This window comes from Artemia sp. Qi Xiang Cuo, chromosome 11 (genome assembly GCF_049724085.1).
Source record: "Artemia sp. Qi Xiang Cuo chromosome 11, ASM4972408v1, whole genome shotgun sequence".
In the NCBI taxonomy this organism is placed as follows: domain Eukaryota; kingdom Metazoa; phylum Arthropoda; class Branchiopoda; order Anostraca; family Artemiidae; genus Artemia; species Artemia sp. Qi Xiang Cuo.
In genome coordinates this window covers 38416293-38433865 of record NC_142804.1, presented here as the reverse complement: position 1 = coordinate 38433865, position 17573 = coordinate 38416293, and the positions used below count along the sequence as shown (strand labels likewise).

At 35.8% G+C, this 17573-nt stretch overlaps 1 protein-coding gene across 1 annotated transcript in view; it reads right to left on the bottom strand.

Annotated features, from left to right (window-relative positions):
• Nucleotides 1–17573, bottom strand: part of LOC148946954 (uncharacterized) — a 138741-nt gene that overhangs the window by 41547 nt on the left and 79621 nt on the right. The window contains exon 3 of the mRNA XM_089096467.1: nt 14177–14291. Within this exon, the coding sequence (XP_088952593.1) occupies nt 14177–14291 (115 nt within the window). The remainder of the gene's footprint in view (nt 1–14176; nt 14292–17573) is intronic.

Genomic DNA, 17573 nt, shown 5'->3' with positions numbered 1-17573 from the left:
AGGTCAATAACGTGATTGTGATCCCGAACGGCGTCTTTTGGGGTAAGTGAATCTCTAAAAACTCAACAAATTGTTCCGTTTTCTAGCGCCAGTTGCTCCTTATCTGACAATATCATCGGGTAGTTGGTGTGACGCAATCGTGAAATTGCGCCGTTTGCTGTTTTTATTAAGGATATCAATAACTTTTCCATACTACCCTCCTCATCCATAGCCAAAAAAATCTTCCAATTGCATTTTATTATTGGAATTACAATGGGCATACGCATAGGAACACACAACTAATTTGTGTTCCTTGACTATATTTTGCCTTAATGGATCTGATACTTCCACCAGTCTTGATTCACAATCCAAAGACACTTTATCAACTTGTAGCAGGGAATTTTGGAAATTTTTAAATTGTAAAATGTTTTTGCCTTCTGTCGGCATTTCTATTCGTTGATTGTCATGAATTTTGTAATTGCCCATGTAGTCTGAAAATGTTCACTCAGATGTGAATGGAGAAAGACGAATTGGGCAATAGAAACGTTCCCCTTTCTGAAGGCCTTGGGATAGGAGTCAACTTATTGCTGTAACGGGAAAAAAATTATCCTAGGAATTTACATCTTTGGGAGGCTTTTAAAAAGCACAAACACAATTTTTAACATTATCCACCATTGGTGTCCTCACTAAATACAAAACCCCTTTTTTATTTGGTTTGTTTCCCATATCTACAAATGCCGTGTCATGCTTGAGAACAACCATCGCCGGCACGAGATTTTGATTCCCTTTTTTATATATACTTATCTTTTTCTAGAGCACCGGGTACTCCCCCTCTAAACAATCAAAATTTAGTTTAGGGAAATTTTTACCACTGTTACGAGCAAGTCCGTCGAGATTTTTCATTGTTGAATCATTTTTTAATGTTTTATGGGCTGCTGCTAAAAATGCGTATTTTAAGCATTGCAGCCCCGTTTCAAAATTGAAACTCTGAACTCCTTTGGTAGCCGACAAATCTGGGTGGCAATTTATTTTGTTACCCCGCCCTCCTCTTAAAATAAAGTTTTTTTTTTAAATCTACTGAGATTCAGATCCATGTGTTCAATGTATAAAATTGTGGACACACTTCCCCTCTCGTTAAACGTGTCCAATGTCGAAATTAGTTTAATTACCCAGTTAAAAAAGTTGCTCTCAAATTCGTTTAGACCAGGGTAAAAAGTCTGGTTGCCTGTTGAAAAATGAAAATAAAAAATTTCCCCAGATGCCCCCTTTTGTAAATAAACTTTTTGATTAACTGGTACTTTAACCCCCCCTTGACCCTCCCATTTCTGAATCTGAATCTCTATTTTTGCTCGAATTCTGTCGATGTAGCTATGGAGAACATTCACAGGGTCAATTAAAATAATGCCCTCGTCAACCGCGTTTTCCTCGGGAGGGTTAAAATCTACCCTATATGTTTGCAAGTGACCTAGAGCAGATTCTAACAAATAAAATTCACGTAATTCTAGGGACGTGACACTACTAGCACTAGCTATATCATTAAGCAGAATGGTGGGGGGTGACAAAGAATTGTCAATAACATCACCCCCAGTCTGTTCAATTACATTGGTTGGAGGTGACATGAGGTCCCCTGGCACATATTCCTAGGTGCTTGGAGACAATTTATCGATCCAGGCTGTATTGCCCTATGTTGGAATTTCGTTATGAGAACCCGGTTCAGTAGCACTAGTAACACCTTCTAAATGCTTATGCATAAGTCTATCTGCCCATTCCGGTTCCCCAATCATGTCAATATCATATGTTAAGTCATGTAGACTAGCCAATTTCCCGAAACCGTCACTATGGAAATCTCTATGCCATTCCACATTATCCAGAACTAATGCAGGTTCATACCTGAACTCCACTGGTGGTAATAGAATTGGTCCGGTAAATACTGATGTCTCATCACTCAATGGCACTGCTATATCATTAATCTATAGAAAAAAGGTTTTATTTTCTATTTGAAATAAGCATTATTTCATAAAGTTAAAAAATCATGTTCATTTTTTTTCCATACCATCCCATAAAACTCAAATATTGTTTGCTTATAGCATTATTTACAGAACAAATGCATAATAAATTACAAATTTTGTTAATAACACACACACACACACACACACACACACACACACAGACGCACGCACACACACACGCACACACACTGAAATATTCTTAAAGGTTGAAATTGCGTTTCTAACCCCTTAGCCTATATTCCATTAGCCTATAACGTGCTGCGGAAACAACGTCAGATAGAAATGCGCTGTGGAAACAATTTATGCGACGTCTGAATTTCTACTTCAAAAATTCTTAATTTTCTCATAACTTTTGATGGATTAAGGTAAACGGAATAATTTAACGATATTCAAAATCAGCATTAAAATACAATTCAGTTGATATGTATAATGAAAAAATTTCAGCGCTCGGATCAAACATAAGAAATAATTATATGGAAATATATACCATTCAATCATTACATCGACATTGAATTTACGCAGTCTCAATGAATTATATAGTAGACGCGACGCATGCACCGCACACACACACACACACACACACACACACACACACACACACACACACGTTCACACACACACACACGCGCACACACTGAAATATTCTTACAGGTTGAAATTACGTTTCTAGCCCCTATATATATACATATTCCATTAGTCTATAAGTAGTCAGGTAGAAATGCGCTGAAGTCAGATAGAAACGTGCTGCGGAAACAAATTATGCGATGTCTGAATTTCTACTTCAAAAATTCTTAATTTTCTCATAACTTTTGATGGGTTAAAATACAATTCGGTTGATATGTAGTGAAACATTTTTCTACTCGTAAACTAATTTTTAAAACTAAAAAGTTACCCCCTCCTCCCTCAGAAAGTTCAGAAAGACGCAAAAGAGTGCTTTCTTTGCTAATAAAAAAAAATGCATTATATTCGGCTATCTCTGAGGGGAGCAGAGAAATTTAAAACAATGGTTGGGGGGCGGGGGGATTTACATATTAATATCTTTTACATCCACCTTTACGGTGTTCAAAAATGGCGAAAAGGCTAATTCATGAACCGATAGAAAAAAGGTTTAATTTTCTCTGTGAAATAACCATTATTTTATAAAGTTAAAAAAAAACATGTTCTTTTTTTCACCCCATCCTCAAAACTCAATTCCTCCTAGAATTATTTAAACTAAATACTTGCCTCCACCCCCCCTCCCACAGAAAGTTCAGAAAGACGCAAAAGAGTGCTTTCTTTGCTAATAAAAAAATGCATTATATTCAGCTATCTCTGAGGGAGCAGAGAAATTTAAAACAATGGTCGGGGGGCGGGGAGATTAACATTTTAATATCTCTGACATACACTTTTACGGTGTTGAAAAATGATGAAAAGAAAATACTTAAAAAAAACAAAAAAAAGTTGGATAGAAATAGGTAGAAGCTAGAGGTGAAAATACTCACATTTCCAAATTCAGACTGCTGTTGAGTGCCGTCCTTTTCTTGCATAGATGTGGTGGCGATGTCACTGGCTTGTACAGGTGAGCCAGTGGGGCTCCCCATCATGTGAGCAACCATCCATTCTCTTTTCAGCTTTCTACCTGGCTGCTTAGGAGTTGGTACTGGTTAGTTTTGGGCAGGCAGCGTCGGTCTGGAGTGGATTTGAGTGGCCTCCAATGGGCCACCTATCTCGACTTGTTGTATTAGAGCAATGCCGTTAGTCTTAGGTCTCTTTTCGGAGGGAGAGCAATTGTATGAATTCTCTTCCTTAAAAAAGACGACAAACTTTAGCATGGAAAAAACAATTCCCTTTTTACAGAAGAAAAAATTAGTCTGCACAAAGAATCCCCTTTAACCACACGGAATCAGGGAACAGAGTCTCTCTCAAACCCCGTAAAGCTCTTTTAAAAGATACAAGAATTACTTATTTAACACAAAAATTTCGTTTTTAACGGATACCAAGTAAAGAAAAACCGTGTTAGAATTGATTCATTGCCCTCTTCCCTGTCATATATTTTTATAAAAGCCTCTTAATCATCTGTGAAATCCATTTGCTTTCATCAAATACAATTGAAAAATATCTGTCTAATTTGTCCAAAAAACAAACTCTTTTGTCAATGAGTCTTGAATCGCACATATCCATCTTTTTTGTTTAATCCCGATAAGACGCATGCCAAATGTTGTCTTGAAATCATCCCCTCTTTGGTAACATGTTAAACACAGATGGTTTAATTTAGAGCGGAAGAAGACAGTACATTTTAAACGCGCGATTGGAAAAGGATTCTTTTGAACGAAAAAGAACTAAAACTACAGAATTATGCTCCTAACAGAGCAATGGAAAAGGGAGTTTTTTGTTTTACATAATAGAAAAAAGCGTGCTTTGCCTTTTCTATACGCATCATATTTTATAGTATACGCATCATATTTTAGGGTTGGTGTTGTTGGTGGGGGAGGGGGCTAAGTCCCCCTGAAATTTGAATTTACTAGTAAAACTATTTTTTTTTTTGGAAATAAAGAATGAAAGTGTACTCACATTGAAAATAGAAATATCCATTGTTTCAGAGTTAATAAAATCCTGTGTACTATGCTCGATATGCTAATACATAATGAAAATTGAATTCCAAAGCATGAACACTTTATACGGGGTTTCAATGACGAATTGTTAAGCAGTTCTCTGATTGGCTGCCTAAAAAACAGGTGTCAGCTCTAAAAAAAACCCACTCTGGTTGAAACAAAACTTGGAGTTGAAAAAATTCTCCGCGGGGAATCCCCCGTTCATACTGCTATCTTTTTTGCAATGTTTAGGAACAGGCGGGGAATCCCCACTCCTTTGTAATGGTACCAACAGGACATAAGCGAATAGCACATAGTTTTATAACGTGTTTAATCACGTGTAGAGGTCCCATAGAATAACAATGGAAGGAACATAGAATAACATGGTAATTCGTATAGCTTCTATAGAAATGTAAGGTCATGTGAGAGGATACTCACTCTCTTTGAAAAGGAGTATATGTCTTGTAGAAATGTTTTCCTATATGTCTTGTAGAAATGGTACTTAGATAACTACTAACGTAATTCCATTAAACATTAATTGAATCAACTTAGTTTAATCCAGTACTGCCACCGTGTGGCATTACTTCCTCTGCAAGTGGGAAAGCTAAAATATAGCTTATTGATATTTTAAAATCAATTAGATTGTCAGAATTTTAAAATGATAGCAAATTGGTCCTCTTTTGGATCAAGTCGTAGTTTGGTGTCATAAAATGGCAAAAAAACGACACTTTACCGTGGCACAATCCTTATGGCCACTTAAAGAGGAACTTTAGTTTACGTTCAAATGAGTTCTTTCCCAATTATCCAGGACTTTCGATTGGATAAGATCACCTCTGGGAAAAAAAAACAAAAACAAATAAATATGTATCAACGATGTTTCTTTTGGAAAAAAAGATTCGAAATTCCACTTTTTGTAGATTGGAGCTTGAAACCTCTATGGTAGGGTTCTCTGATATGATGGATCTAATAAAGAGATTTTCACTAAGACAGATTGCTTTTTTGGGGGAGGAGGTGTTTCGACTGTTTCCCTCTTGTTTCGAAAATCAGGTACATTTTCTCAGATTCATGGCTTTTTGTGGGTAACAATAAACTGAATAAATTTTATATAATTAGAATCAGCATAAAAACCCAATTCTGTTGATAGGTCAACTGTCATCAAAATTCCGTTTTAGTTTTGGTGAATATTGACCCAAGTCACTCCTTACTTACAGTTTGTTATCACAAACTATTCGATAAGATTCTCTTGTGACAAAATTTGTATTTGAACCTGTTCATTTTATTCAGTTGAATTGGACAATCTTATTTGACAGCTGGAATGTAAGTTTAAATTTAGTTTTTCTTTCGCTATTCTGTAATTTTTTGAATTGTCTGAAGTTAAAAGGTATTTCAGTTCGAGTCGCAGAATTATCTGTTATGAAAGAGGTACATTTGATTGTCCTGCATAAAGAGGTACAGAGGTACATGACCATTATAAAATAAAAATACTCCATTGGAACTTTTGGAATTTTTACTCCATTGGTACTCCCAGGAGCATACCAAAACGTATCGATGCCTGAAAAATCATTTTGCGAGCCTCAACGTCGCCTAAGCGTATCAAAGACAAAGGGCCTATTAGCAAATGTTCCCAGGGGACTAGCTCTCATTGAAAGCTATTGAAAACTTGTGGTAATGACTGTAAATTTGATTGAAAGACACTGAAACAGTGCTGGCAAGGTTTCCAATCAAAACGAGTAACACCGATTCAGACTCCCAAACTGCCAAATTGATCATATGACATTTCTTTTGAACCTATTTTGACATTTTCCAGGCAGATATGCTAAAACATTTTTAGGGACTGCCCTTTCCTGAATTTAAAAAAGAAAATTCTGCTCCGTTTAATCTAAAATCAAAAGTTAACAGTTTCTGATTATATAAGTTTCATCAAAACTGAATATCTCTCCTATCTCCGACCCAAAAGGGGAGAAGCTAAATGATTTTTCTAAGATTTCCAGGAAAGTAAGTGTCAGTGTGTTAGTTTTATGTCGTTTATTTGGATTTCTTATCCAGGCTCTACAAGTTGAGGCCAGACTGCCCAATCAATTCTAAATAGTTTGATCACAAAACCTAAAAACATTTACAATGGACGAGACAGGGTGATCCTTCAAGGTATCGAATCCCCTTAAACACAATTACTACGGTCAAACACTTTCCAGACACAATTAATTCTTTGGCAATTTTCTCCAGTGTGACTTTTATGGAGAAAAAAATCGGCATCAAAGCAACTCAAGAAATCAGGCTTCTTCTTCTTCTATTTACCAGCAGGCAGGCTTTTCAGTAATACTATTTAGCCCTTTTCCTTTTGCTTCACTCTATGGGCTACAGAGCTACTGGCTTGATTGCCTCATGATTATTAGAGATTTTCAGATATCTTTCAGTAGATGTTTCTACTCTAGGAGTTCAATTATGAGATGATATTTGTCGATTTTTATGCTCTGTGTGCCGGTATAGTTGGCTAGGCTCTTGGCTGATAGTGAGATTTTGTGGTGTTTGAAGCATTTTAACAGTTTACAAAGCAAGGTATGTTGAGCAGACGTCAGCATATTACATTCAAATAGGCAATGGTCAATTGTTTCATTATTCATGTTACAATGCCTGCAAAGAGGGGACAGGGGAATTGAACCACTTGAATTAGAAAAGTTATACGAGAACGCAAGAAAATTTAGTCCATTTGTTCCAGAACGAATTCTATGATAAATTTTAGAAAGATACTTATTGGGAAAGGGGGAAAGGATAGGATTAATCTCATTAAAATTAATATCTGATAGCCTCCATCAGTAAATATCTCTAATCGGGATTGGTCTCCCACTTGCCTGGTCAATATTTATAGCATTTTTTTGCTATTTCATCAACCTGATGATTACCACTTATACCAGAGTGTCAAGGTATATTCAGGAAATAAGTTTTTATGCCACTTGAAGCAAGATTATCTATAATACTGGGACAATGATAAGTGTCAATTTCCAACTTATGCTGAGGAGCTGAGGCCAGAAACTCAAGGCTTGATAAAGAGTCGGAATATACAATAATATTATTTGAATTTGCAATCAAAGGTTGGTTTTCCTTAAGGTGTTCTAATGCCATGATTATGGCATTTAACTCTGCAGACATTATAGATAAATTATTATACAATCTCTCGCCCATTGCAATTTTCAGGTGAGGAAGGAAAGCACAACTTGCTACCTTCTCATTCATTTTTGACCCATCAACAAATATTTGGAAGTGATTTTTATAGGTAATTGTATTAACTTCAGCAAGTTTTTTCTGGAGAAAGGCAATGGGAGTTAAATCTTTATTCCACTTTGAAAAATCAGTATTTATTATGGGACTTGACCAATTCCATGGAGGGGATTAGGGGAAAGTGGGTGCAATAGACTTTGCTGGTACGGGGAACTTCTTCTGAATGTTGGCATACTCATCTGCAATGCCTCTATACATGGCTGGATTTCTTAACCAATTATGTAGGGTGAGTGAGCTATTTGATTCAATTTTTGTAAGATGTTTTGTCAAGAGAAAGCTACGTCTCTCCCTTATTGTTGTTAATCCACTCTCCATAAGCAGAAAATTGGTGCTTGTGGGTTTCCTAAGACCAAATATGAGACGTTTTATATCATTTTGTGTTGTTTCAATTTTTTGCATCTGGGTCTTTGCACAGGCACCATATACGATGAGCCCATAGTCAATATGGGGTCTTATATGTGATTTATATAACTGGAGTAAGGGTTTCTCCTTACAACCCCAGGGTGTGGAAAGAAGTCTTTTTAGTAGAGTTGTTTTTCTATAGCATTTTTTATTGAGTTTGAAATGTGGAGGTGGAAATTAAGTTTTTGGTCAAGCATGAGACCTAGGTAATTAATATGATTATCTTCTGGAATAGTTGTTTTATTTAGAGTTAGTCTTACATTAACGTGGTTTCGCTTTCGGTGAAATTGGATTATTTTTTACTTGGTAGGTACAATGGGTAAATCTGAATGTTGAGAGAATTTTTCAAATTGGAAAAGTGACTTTTGCAGATTTGACTGTGCTATCTCAAAGGTTTTGCCAGATGACCATAGCACCAGATCGTCAGCATATTATAGATTCGTTTGGGGTAGGTTCATGTCCCAGAGATATAGGGCAAAGAGGAGGCAACTGAGGACTGCTCCCTGAGGTAGGCCTTTGGTTATTGTCTTTTGGGGTGAAGAGGCTGAACCAACACAAACAATGAAACTTCGCACTTCTATGAAGGATTTTATAAAAGATACAAGCTTGGGGGGTATTGCATTTGTTTGCAAAATGAAAGCATCTGTTGAGGAGTGGTGTTTCCTGAATCCAGTTTGAGTGTGAGGGATCATATTATTTTTTCAGCAAACCAGAGGAGTCTGTAATAGATCATTTTCTCCATTATTTTCCCCATCACAGGAGTAATCATTATGGACCTATAGGACTGAGGGTTATCTTTGGGTTTATTTTTTTTTAGGATTGGTAGGAGGAACGAGCATTTCCATATATTGGGGAACATAGAAGATGCCCAAGCGTGATTATAATAATTTAGCAGTTCTTGTTTGTATGAAGGGGTGAGATTCATTATCCATGTAGGGTGTATATTGTCATAGCTGCCGCTAGTTTTGGTCCTAATATGATGTATTGCATTATTCATTTCCTGGATTGAAAATGGAATAGATATATACTGGGATCCTGGGTGTGGTTGGTAACTTGGGTTCATTGGAATTGGGGACATTTTGCTTCGATTATTTGATGTTAGCTTATTAACAAAAAGAGTTGCAAATAGTTTAGCTTTTTCATTATCATTGTCATAATGGGTATTATTATGTATAAGCTCATGCAGGAGTGGGTTGGGGAAAATCTTTTTCCAACAGATGTGGCTTATGACTTTATGTATAGTTGGCTCATGCGTTTCTCTGGAGAGATTATTTGCAAAATTATTCCAGTATTTTTATTTAGCATCTATTATAGTCCTTTTTAGATTAGATTCTGCTTGTAATTTTTTTAAATATGTAGTAGGTGATGTTTTTTTTTTATGAATTCTGTCCTATCTGCCTTTTTTATTCTTCATTTATTTTGGCACTCATTTGTCCACCATGCTTTAAGAATGTGTTTGGGAGGTTTTCTTGGGTGTTGTCCTGGGGATAGCATGATTAGCTGTATTTATTAGTAAAGATGTCAATACTTCAGCATGTGTGTTGTCTTTGAAATCCATGAATTTTGAGTGAAACTTGTAATTTCATCATTTAGCTAATTTTGGAATATAGACTAATTTATTTTAGTGTTGACATATTTGGAGATGTGTAATAGAGTTTCAGCAGGTTCATTTAGGGAGCCAACTATAGCAATGTGGTCAGTACTCAGACTATCAATTTCATTTCTATTAATTTTAGTCAAAATATTTAAAGACACAATTTGATGGTTAATTGTGGAGAATCTGCCACTTTTGGGTTTGAAATATGTATTCAGATTTGGAGGTGTAGCAACAGTTAATTCATTTTTGTTTAAAGTCATATGGTCAATGAATTTACCAGCTTTATTTGCTGGTTTATTCCCCCACAAAAGGCTGCGGGCATTGAAATCTCCACAAATAATGATATTTTTTAACTTATTAGAATTATTTATATAATTAAAGAAATCCATGGCATCTGTAGTTTGGCCATTAGGGTTATAAACGCTTATTATGTAGGTTTTTATATTATTCAGCCAAACACTAATACCAATTGCATCAACATCATTTACAAAATCTGGAAAATTGATGCCACAGAATTGTATTTTATTATTAATTAATAAAGCTACTCCACCTCCTTTTCTCTCTGATGATCTATCCTTTCTCAGGATAGTATATCCCAGAGACTTAATTTGTTGATTTTGGGTTAAATGAGTTTCCTGGAGGTAACCAATATTAATGGAATTATTATTCATAAAAGATATAAGTTCTGTTAGCTTATTTTCTGTGAGTGATCTTACATTCCACTGGAGTATTGATATGTGTTGTGTTGTTGATTTATTTTTCATATGACTGTGTATCAATGTTCAGCTTTGTTAAAAGTAAAGCAAGATCTTTTTTTTGCTTGAATGAGCATTATCATCAGGGATGTAGGTTTTTGCTAATTCTGCAATAATTTTTGTTTTCTGTAGTTGATGTATGTTCATGGCCTGAACTGCATTACAGTTTAGAATGAATAAGCATATACTTGGGGATTGCATGTTTGGTTGTGCATCCTGTTTGTCAATTAAGGGATTAATTCCTGGTAGTGTTTCTGGTTTGTTTCTTCTTGGGAGGGGGGGGGCAGGCTGACCTCATCTCTCTAGACGAGGAGGCTTGTTAACTTGGTGATTCTTTCTGATAGGGGTTTGAGGACGGTAACTTGGAGGTGATTGTTTCATCTGGGGTCCTTGCGGGAGGGGGGGCGTTCGCCAGGGGTGGGTTGGTTGGTTACATTACTGGCTTTATTTGGTATTGTTGGGCAGCATTTGCTTTCATTGTTGCAAAGGGGTATGGGATGGCCTTCTCTGTTGCTATTTGGAGTGTTAGTGCTCTTTTCTTATATGCAAGGCAAAGTAATTTGTGGGTAGATTCACGTGGGCCTTTGCAATTGATACATGTAGGCTGAGTGTTGTTGCAATTTTTCAACTCTTTAGGATGGAATGCTCTACAATTACTCCACTCTAGAAGAATTTCATTGCATTTGTTTGTTGTGTGTCCCAGTTTGAGACACTTCTGACACTGGATAGGCTTTGGTTTGTATTCCTTGTGTGGTTTCATTAGCCCAAATAGGAAAACTTTTCTGGGATGTAATTTTTTTCCTTCAGTGTAAATAAGAAGCATTTACTTGTTTTTAGGCCATTAGAGTTAGGTTTACCAAGTTGGGTAACATCTTCAACTGGGATTGTGTTTCCAGCCCTATCTGAGAGCCCTTCTTTTAACTCCTGAATAGGTTTTTCTGGGGGAACATTATAAACTATTATGTTTGTTGGGGATTGTTTTGGGTTCAATTTAGATGCATTAAATTGGGTATTCAGAAGGGAGTTTTAGTTGATTGTTGTGTCTTCTAATTACTGATCTTAGTCAATTATTAGAAGGGATACATCATAGTGGCTATTCAGAGAGAACATTTATTTTCGCAATCTGAACAATGCAACTATTCTTGAATTAATAATTTTAGTTTCAAAAGAGGTAATAGGAGAAATTTTAAATTAAATTTCTAAGTTTTGGGAGAGAGGGTCATGGGTAGGGAGAGGGGAACTGCTTTTGAGTGGGGATATTTTTTTTCTTTTTTTGGAGCTTCTAGAAAGGACCTCTTGAAACCCATTATCATCATTTACAGTGACATTGGCCCCTACACTGATCATTGTATTATTCTTAGAACCGGAACTATCATGTGAACTGTGAGATAGTGAGTTTCACCAGCCAGGATACGTACCAGTTTCACTGGTATTTGGGGTGGGATCTGGGGGACCTTTTTTTGAAAGACTTCTAATCATTGCCTATTGGAAAAAGCTTTAAACTAAAACAAAACTAAAACGAGAAAGGATAATACAATGATAACAAAGCGTCTGCACTGTACTATGGGGAAAATCTCATGATGAAAGGAAACACCACAGTATGCACCTCAGGATGATTTGAGCAGGATTGGTTCGGTACAACTACTAATTAATTGAGATAATAGTTCACCAAAAATTTATTTTAAATTTCTTAAAATGTTGCTGCTGTATTGGAGCAAGTCGACCACAAACAATTTATCGAGTTTTAATCTCAATTTAATCTCTTTGAATTACAGAAGTTTATTTCTTCTTCAGGCTTGAAACTGAATATCTTTGTACCCTCTTCTTCTTCTTCTAATAGAGTTAGACTAAAATTGTTCCAAGAGTTGGAGTATTAGTCGAACATTTTAACCAGTGAAAATTGGAATTATAACACCTAAAGTCGGTGGAATTATAGTTGTCCATTTGTCAAGTGACTGCAGACCCTCTAGTTTTTAACTCCGTTTTTAGAATGAATACTAAAAATATAACTTGAACCATTTTTACAATATGCGTCAAACTGGATAGAAAAGGCACCGAGCCGAATACGGGAAGTCCATTAAAAAAAAGAAAAAAAACAACTTACGCATCGCAAAATTTGGCACGAGTTTTACACAGTGAACATAATTATGAGACAGGTTTTCTCTCTTACTACAAAAGCTATAAAACATTGCCAAAAAACGTATTTTGTTAACGGAAAATATTTCTAGAGTGAAAAATTCATAGAATAATGCTAATCAACCTTGGAGGATAAAGGCTTCATTCGCAAAAGTAAAAATGAAAAAAAAGACATTCAAGGAACATAAATCTTGAACTGAGAAATATGATTTAATCATGAAACTACCGAAATCTAGGGTAACACATCACATTTTGGATGGACAATGTAGGCCCCCAAGTTTCATACAAAATTGGAAGGTATTTTACAGCACAATGCGGAAACAGAGAAAAATTTATTAGACCGTTTGCTGCTAAGGGTTTCCAGTTCTTTCTGACGATACAAGGAGTTCGTAACCGTGTGTTGCGAGTCTAAAATTACAGCTAAGGACTTGGTATCTTCAAAAACCTTAAATATCATCTTTGCTGGAAATCAAAACATCATTTGCGAAATATGTACTAACCATGTTTTGATTTATAATAGTCGTCTGATTATTTAAAACAACGGTACTGGTATGATATACCCCCTACCTAATGTTCTTCTAATATGTTTCTCTGATGATCAGTCCTAATGAAGTATATCAAAGTAAGATAAAATATAATAATTTAAAAACACATTTGGGCTATATAATTGAACATTAGGGGGGTGGAGGTAAAGTATAGCTAGTCTGCATGTATAATGTGTTAGGTACAATTATTCTGCATATGTATTAAAAACTGTTTTCTAACTTCATACTGTCCAATACCTTATCCCCCCCCCCCAATGTGCAAATATATAGCCCAAATTATATATTTTCCATCTATTCTGTCACTTCTCATTGTCTTGCCTCACGATAAGCTGAAAGAAACTAACAAAAAAAACGGTTCTATAATGCGTCAATGAATGAACGAACATCTTGAACGGTAGGAAGTTCATTATACAAGTACCAAAACAGCTCCCTAAATGGCCTCTGATGAAGAATCTGTCAAATGAGGTAGAACGTTTCTATATTTATGAAAATGAAGAGGAATTGCTATTATTTGCACAATTCAGGGCCCTTGTCCCAAGACTGTACGGATCATACTATCCCTAAAGGTGTGTTTTTTTTTCTTCTTTTTTACTATCTTTTTTGGTCTTAAACCATGTGGTTCTTTTATCAGTTCCAACAATTAAAAAGGGCATTTTAGCTTACAGAGTGAAAGAACCCTCCCTCAACCTTCTGCAACCTTCCGTTCTTTTTGCTAAGGAAAAAAGACAAAAAAAATAAAATATAAGATATACATGACTCTTAACAAAAGGTTACGTTGTAAACAAAAATTAACTATAATTTAGAGGAAATGTATTTTATAAAGAACCCTAATCTAATTAATTTGTTTTTGAAGAATTAGTCTTTTTAGTCGTTGGTAAAACCCTAATTTGGTAAAAGGAAAGATTACCTTCTGTAGATTAAGTGTAAAAATTTGTTCAATATCTGGCGCCCCTCTTGCACTAGCTCGTTCTACGATCACCTTCCCAAATAAAGCTTTTGCAGCGAAATTATTGTCCTTAAACCTGAAAGGAAAAAGTAAAAAATAAAGAGCCTGCACATGAGCCAAAAAAAAATCGCAAAAATATAATAAAAACTTGACCACTGAATGATTTCCTTTAGTTATGGGCCGTTCGTAATTCAGTCAATCATAAATAAAAATTTCCTTGCCCTGGAACATTTCCTTCGGTTACCCATCAATAAAACAGTTGGTTTACGAATGTGAAGACTCACATTAACCAGTAGCAAATACCCTATATGCTAATGGACTCGAACTCCCTACAGTTACAAATCAAAACCTGTAGGCTAATACATATCACTTCTAACGAAATTCTAGAAGTCCCTCTTATGGGTGTGGATGACAAATATGTATAGCTTCCCTCGCAAAAGTCAGATCAAGCAAGAACGTTCGAAAGCATAACTCTAGATGCTGGGTAGGGTTTTTTTTATTATTATTTTAGTAGGTTTTTTTTTATAAGTCCATCTAGTCGTTAAACTGATAAAAATAAATTTTGAAGATCCCAATCCCCAACTATCCTCTCCAGATTTTGAAACCCTAGGAAGTCATAGCTATAAGTCTAAGTCATAGTACCCATCAAGTTTGGTTGAGATCCATCGTTCCCTTCTGATAGATGTGCTGATAAATCAAATTTAGGGACCCCCTCCCTTCCTTCTCTCCCATGGAGGTCAAACTGTCGTTGTACTACCGAAAGACAATAAAAGTTACCTCTCAAAAGTTTGTTTGGGATCTAAACAGGCCTTGTGGCAAGAATATAGGGACCATCTCTCAGCATTGATGCAAGGTCGGGTCCGGATCCCGAAAAAACTTATTGAGAAAATCAGTTTGCATTCATCACCAAGTAATGACCAAATACAAGACTCCTTTCTGGTATATATCCTGATTACAAGAATTTAGCCTTTTTCCAATCCCCACACAGGAAGGATCACATCCAGGCTCAAAATGACACAAATGGATGCTAGGTCTCATTCTCCATCACTCTAAAATAGCTCGCTAAAGCAGATGGGTGGACCAGAAATTAGGGGGCCCCTCCAGGTCGCGCAAGAAATGAAACCCCAAAAGGCACAATTAGGACGCCGATTATGGCTGTGAACCGATAAACTCCTCTGATAGATGACTTGATAACGACAATCTGGGGAATTTTCCCTACAGAGCACCCTGCGTGGTTTATATTATGAAATCATGATACAAGTCCAGAGATGACATTTACCTCTCCCACACAGGTTGGTTCAAGTCATGACCCCCTAAAAAGCGTAACTAGGACACTGGCTCTTACTTCCTACCAAGTTTGGTTGAGACCCCACAACCCCTTCTGGTAACGTCATCCAGACAAAACTTTGTGACCTTATCTTCCACAGAGGTTACATTGTGACTGGACACCCAAGTCAAAATAAGAACTCTAGGCTATTTATTACTTCTCATTAAGACTGTTTCATATCCGACAACCCTTTCAAGTAAACCTGCTGATAACATGATTATGGAAAACCCACCTCCCATCCCTCAACCCATGATTCAGATTGTAATTGACTCGCTTCAATCTAGTTCTGGGGTCAAACTTTATATCACGAAAAAGAATAAAATCGAGTTTGAGAGTTTGAGATTTAGTTTTACGAAATTATTTTCTATAAATCTACATAAGATACAGAGTTTTGGTCTCAGATTCTCGAAAAGATAATTGCCCTTTCTACATGAGTCTGACATAAGTTACGAGATTCTGAAGAAGTTTACTTCCAAATTAAGGTCATTTTCATTTATCGTTTACGAGTAGAGACCGTTGACCATAAGAAAACGATGTACGAAGGAAGTAGTGCTGCTCCAAAGCATTATTGCAAAAAAAAAACCTGAAAAAGCAGCAGTGAAAAGCCACGTTCCTCCACGCCATAATTGTTATTTAAAAAAAGATGAAATAAGGAGTAACATTAAAAAAAAGAAGGAAATTATATTGTCTTTATTTAAAATAACGAAAAAAAGACCTTAAATAGGAGCAGTGAAAAGCCACGTTGCTCCAGGCTATAATTGTTATTTTAAAAAAGATGAAATAAGGAGTAACATTAAAAAAAGAAGGAAATTATATTGTCTTTATCGCAGAGCACTTGCCATAAACGGTGAACTTTATCGTCATCAACACATCGTCCGTTTTCCCGCTGTTTATCAATAAGCAAAAACAGGTATACATCCTGTTAAAGGCGTACGTTCTTTTTCCAAATTTTTGCTTCAATTTTTTCGCGCTAGTGCACAGTTATAGGACTTGATCCTGACTGCAAACTTTGAAATATATTGAACAGCAAAAATCACTTAAAACTTAACTTCAAAAGTGTCCCCAACCAGAGCCGAAACTACGGGGAGGGTCAAGGGGTTTGGGGCTTCGACAAAGTACGTATTCGTCCATTGCCTTCTGATGCATGAGACAGAAAAAAAACCATAGGATCGAAGCTTATTATAACATAGCAGTAGCAAAAGTAAACTCCGTGATTTTTTTTTCACATATAAACAATATTAAAGAGTGTCTTTGTTGTCTTTTATGATACCCTTATACCCTAAAGATGGTAGACGACAAAGTATTTTATTTTGGCATTTTTGGGTGTGCGTGCATGTTTTTTTTTTTTTTTTTTTTTTTTTTTTTTTTTTTTTTTTAGTAGATAACATTTATGTAAGCTGCATTTATTCAAAAATTATAATTGTATCAATCGAAATACTGAAGTACATGATTACAAAATTACATTTAATGTAGCTAGGTTTAAATTCTATATTAGACTACCAGAGGCGTCAATTGTGGGTAGGGGGAAGAGGCAGTCACCCCATCGGATTCCCCCTCCTCTATATATTGAAGAATAGACTTTCCTCCCACCCCTTCCCCTCCCAATTTTGCATGAATTTACGCCACTGTATACTACAAAACAAATAGTTTTCATTTTACTAAGATGCCGATTTTCACTTACTTCCCCATATTCAAAAAATCTGAGAAAAGCGAGATTTCTACTTAATTTTTATAGAGCACAGTAGTTTTCATTAACTCTCTAAGTAGAATAGAAAGCAACTTTCAAAAAAAAGTTGTAGAAAAGCACACATCTAGTTTGTTTTAAATAAAAGAGAAACCTGCTTTAAAACCAAGTTCCGATAGAGTTAAACTTCGTACAATTGTCAAAAAATATGCCAATAGATTCAGAATGTTGAATCTTGTCTTTAAGTAGATAAAAGAAGCATCTAGACAATTAAAAATGTCAAAAGAATGAAGACGCCTTCATGCTCCACGGTTTAATATAAAGGAAAAGTTTGGATATACAAGCAA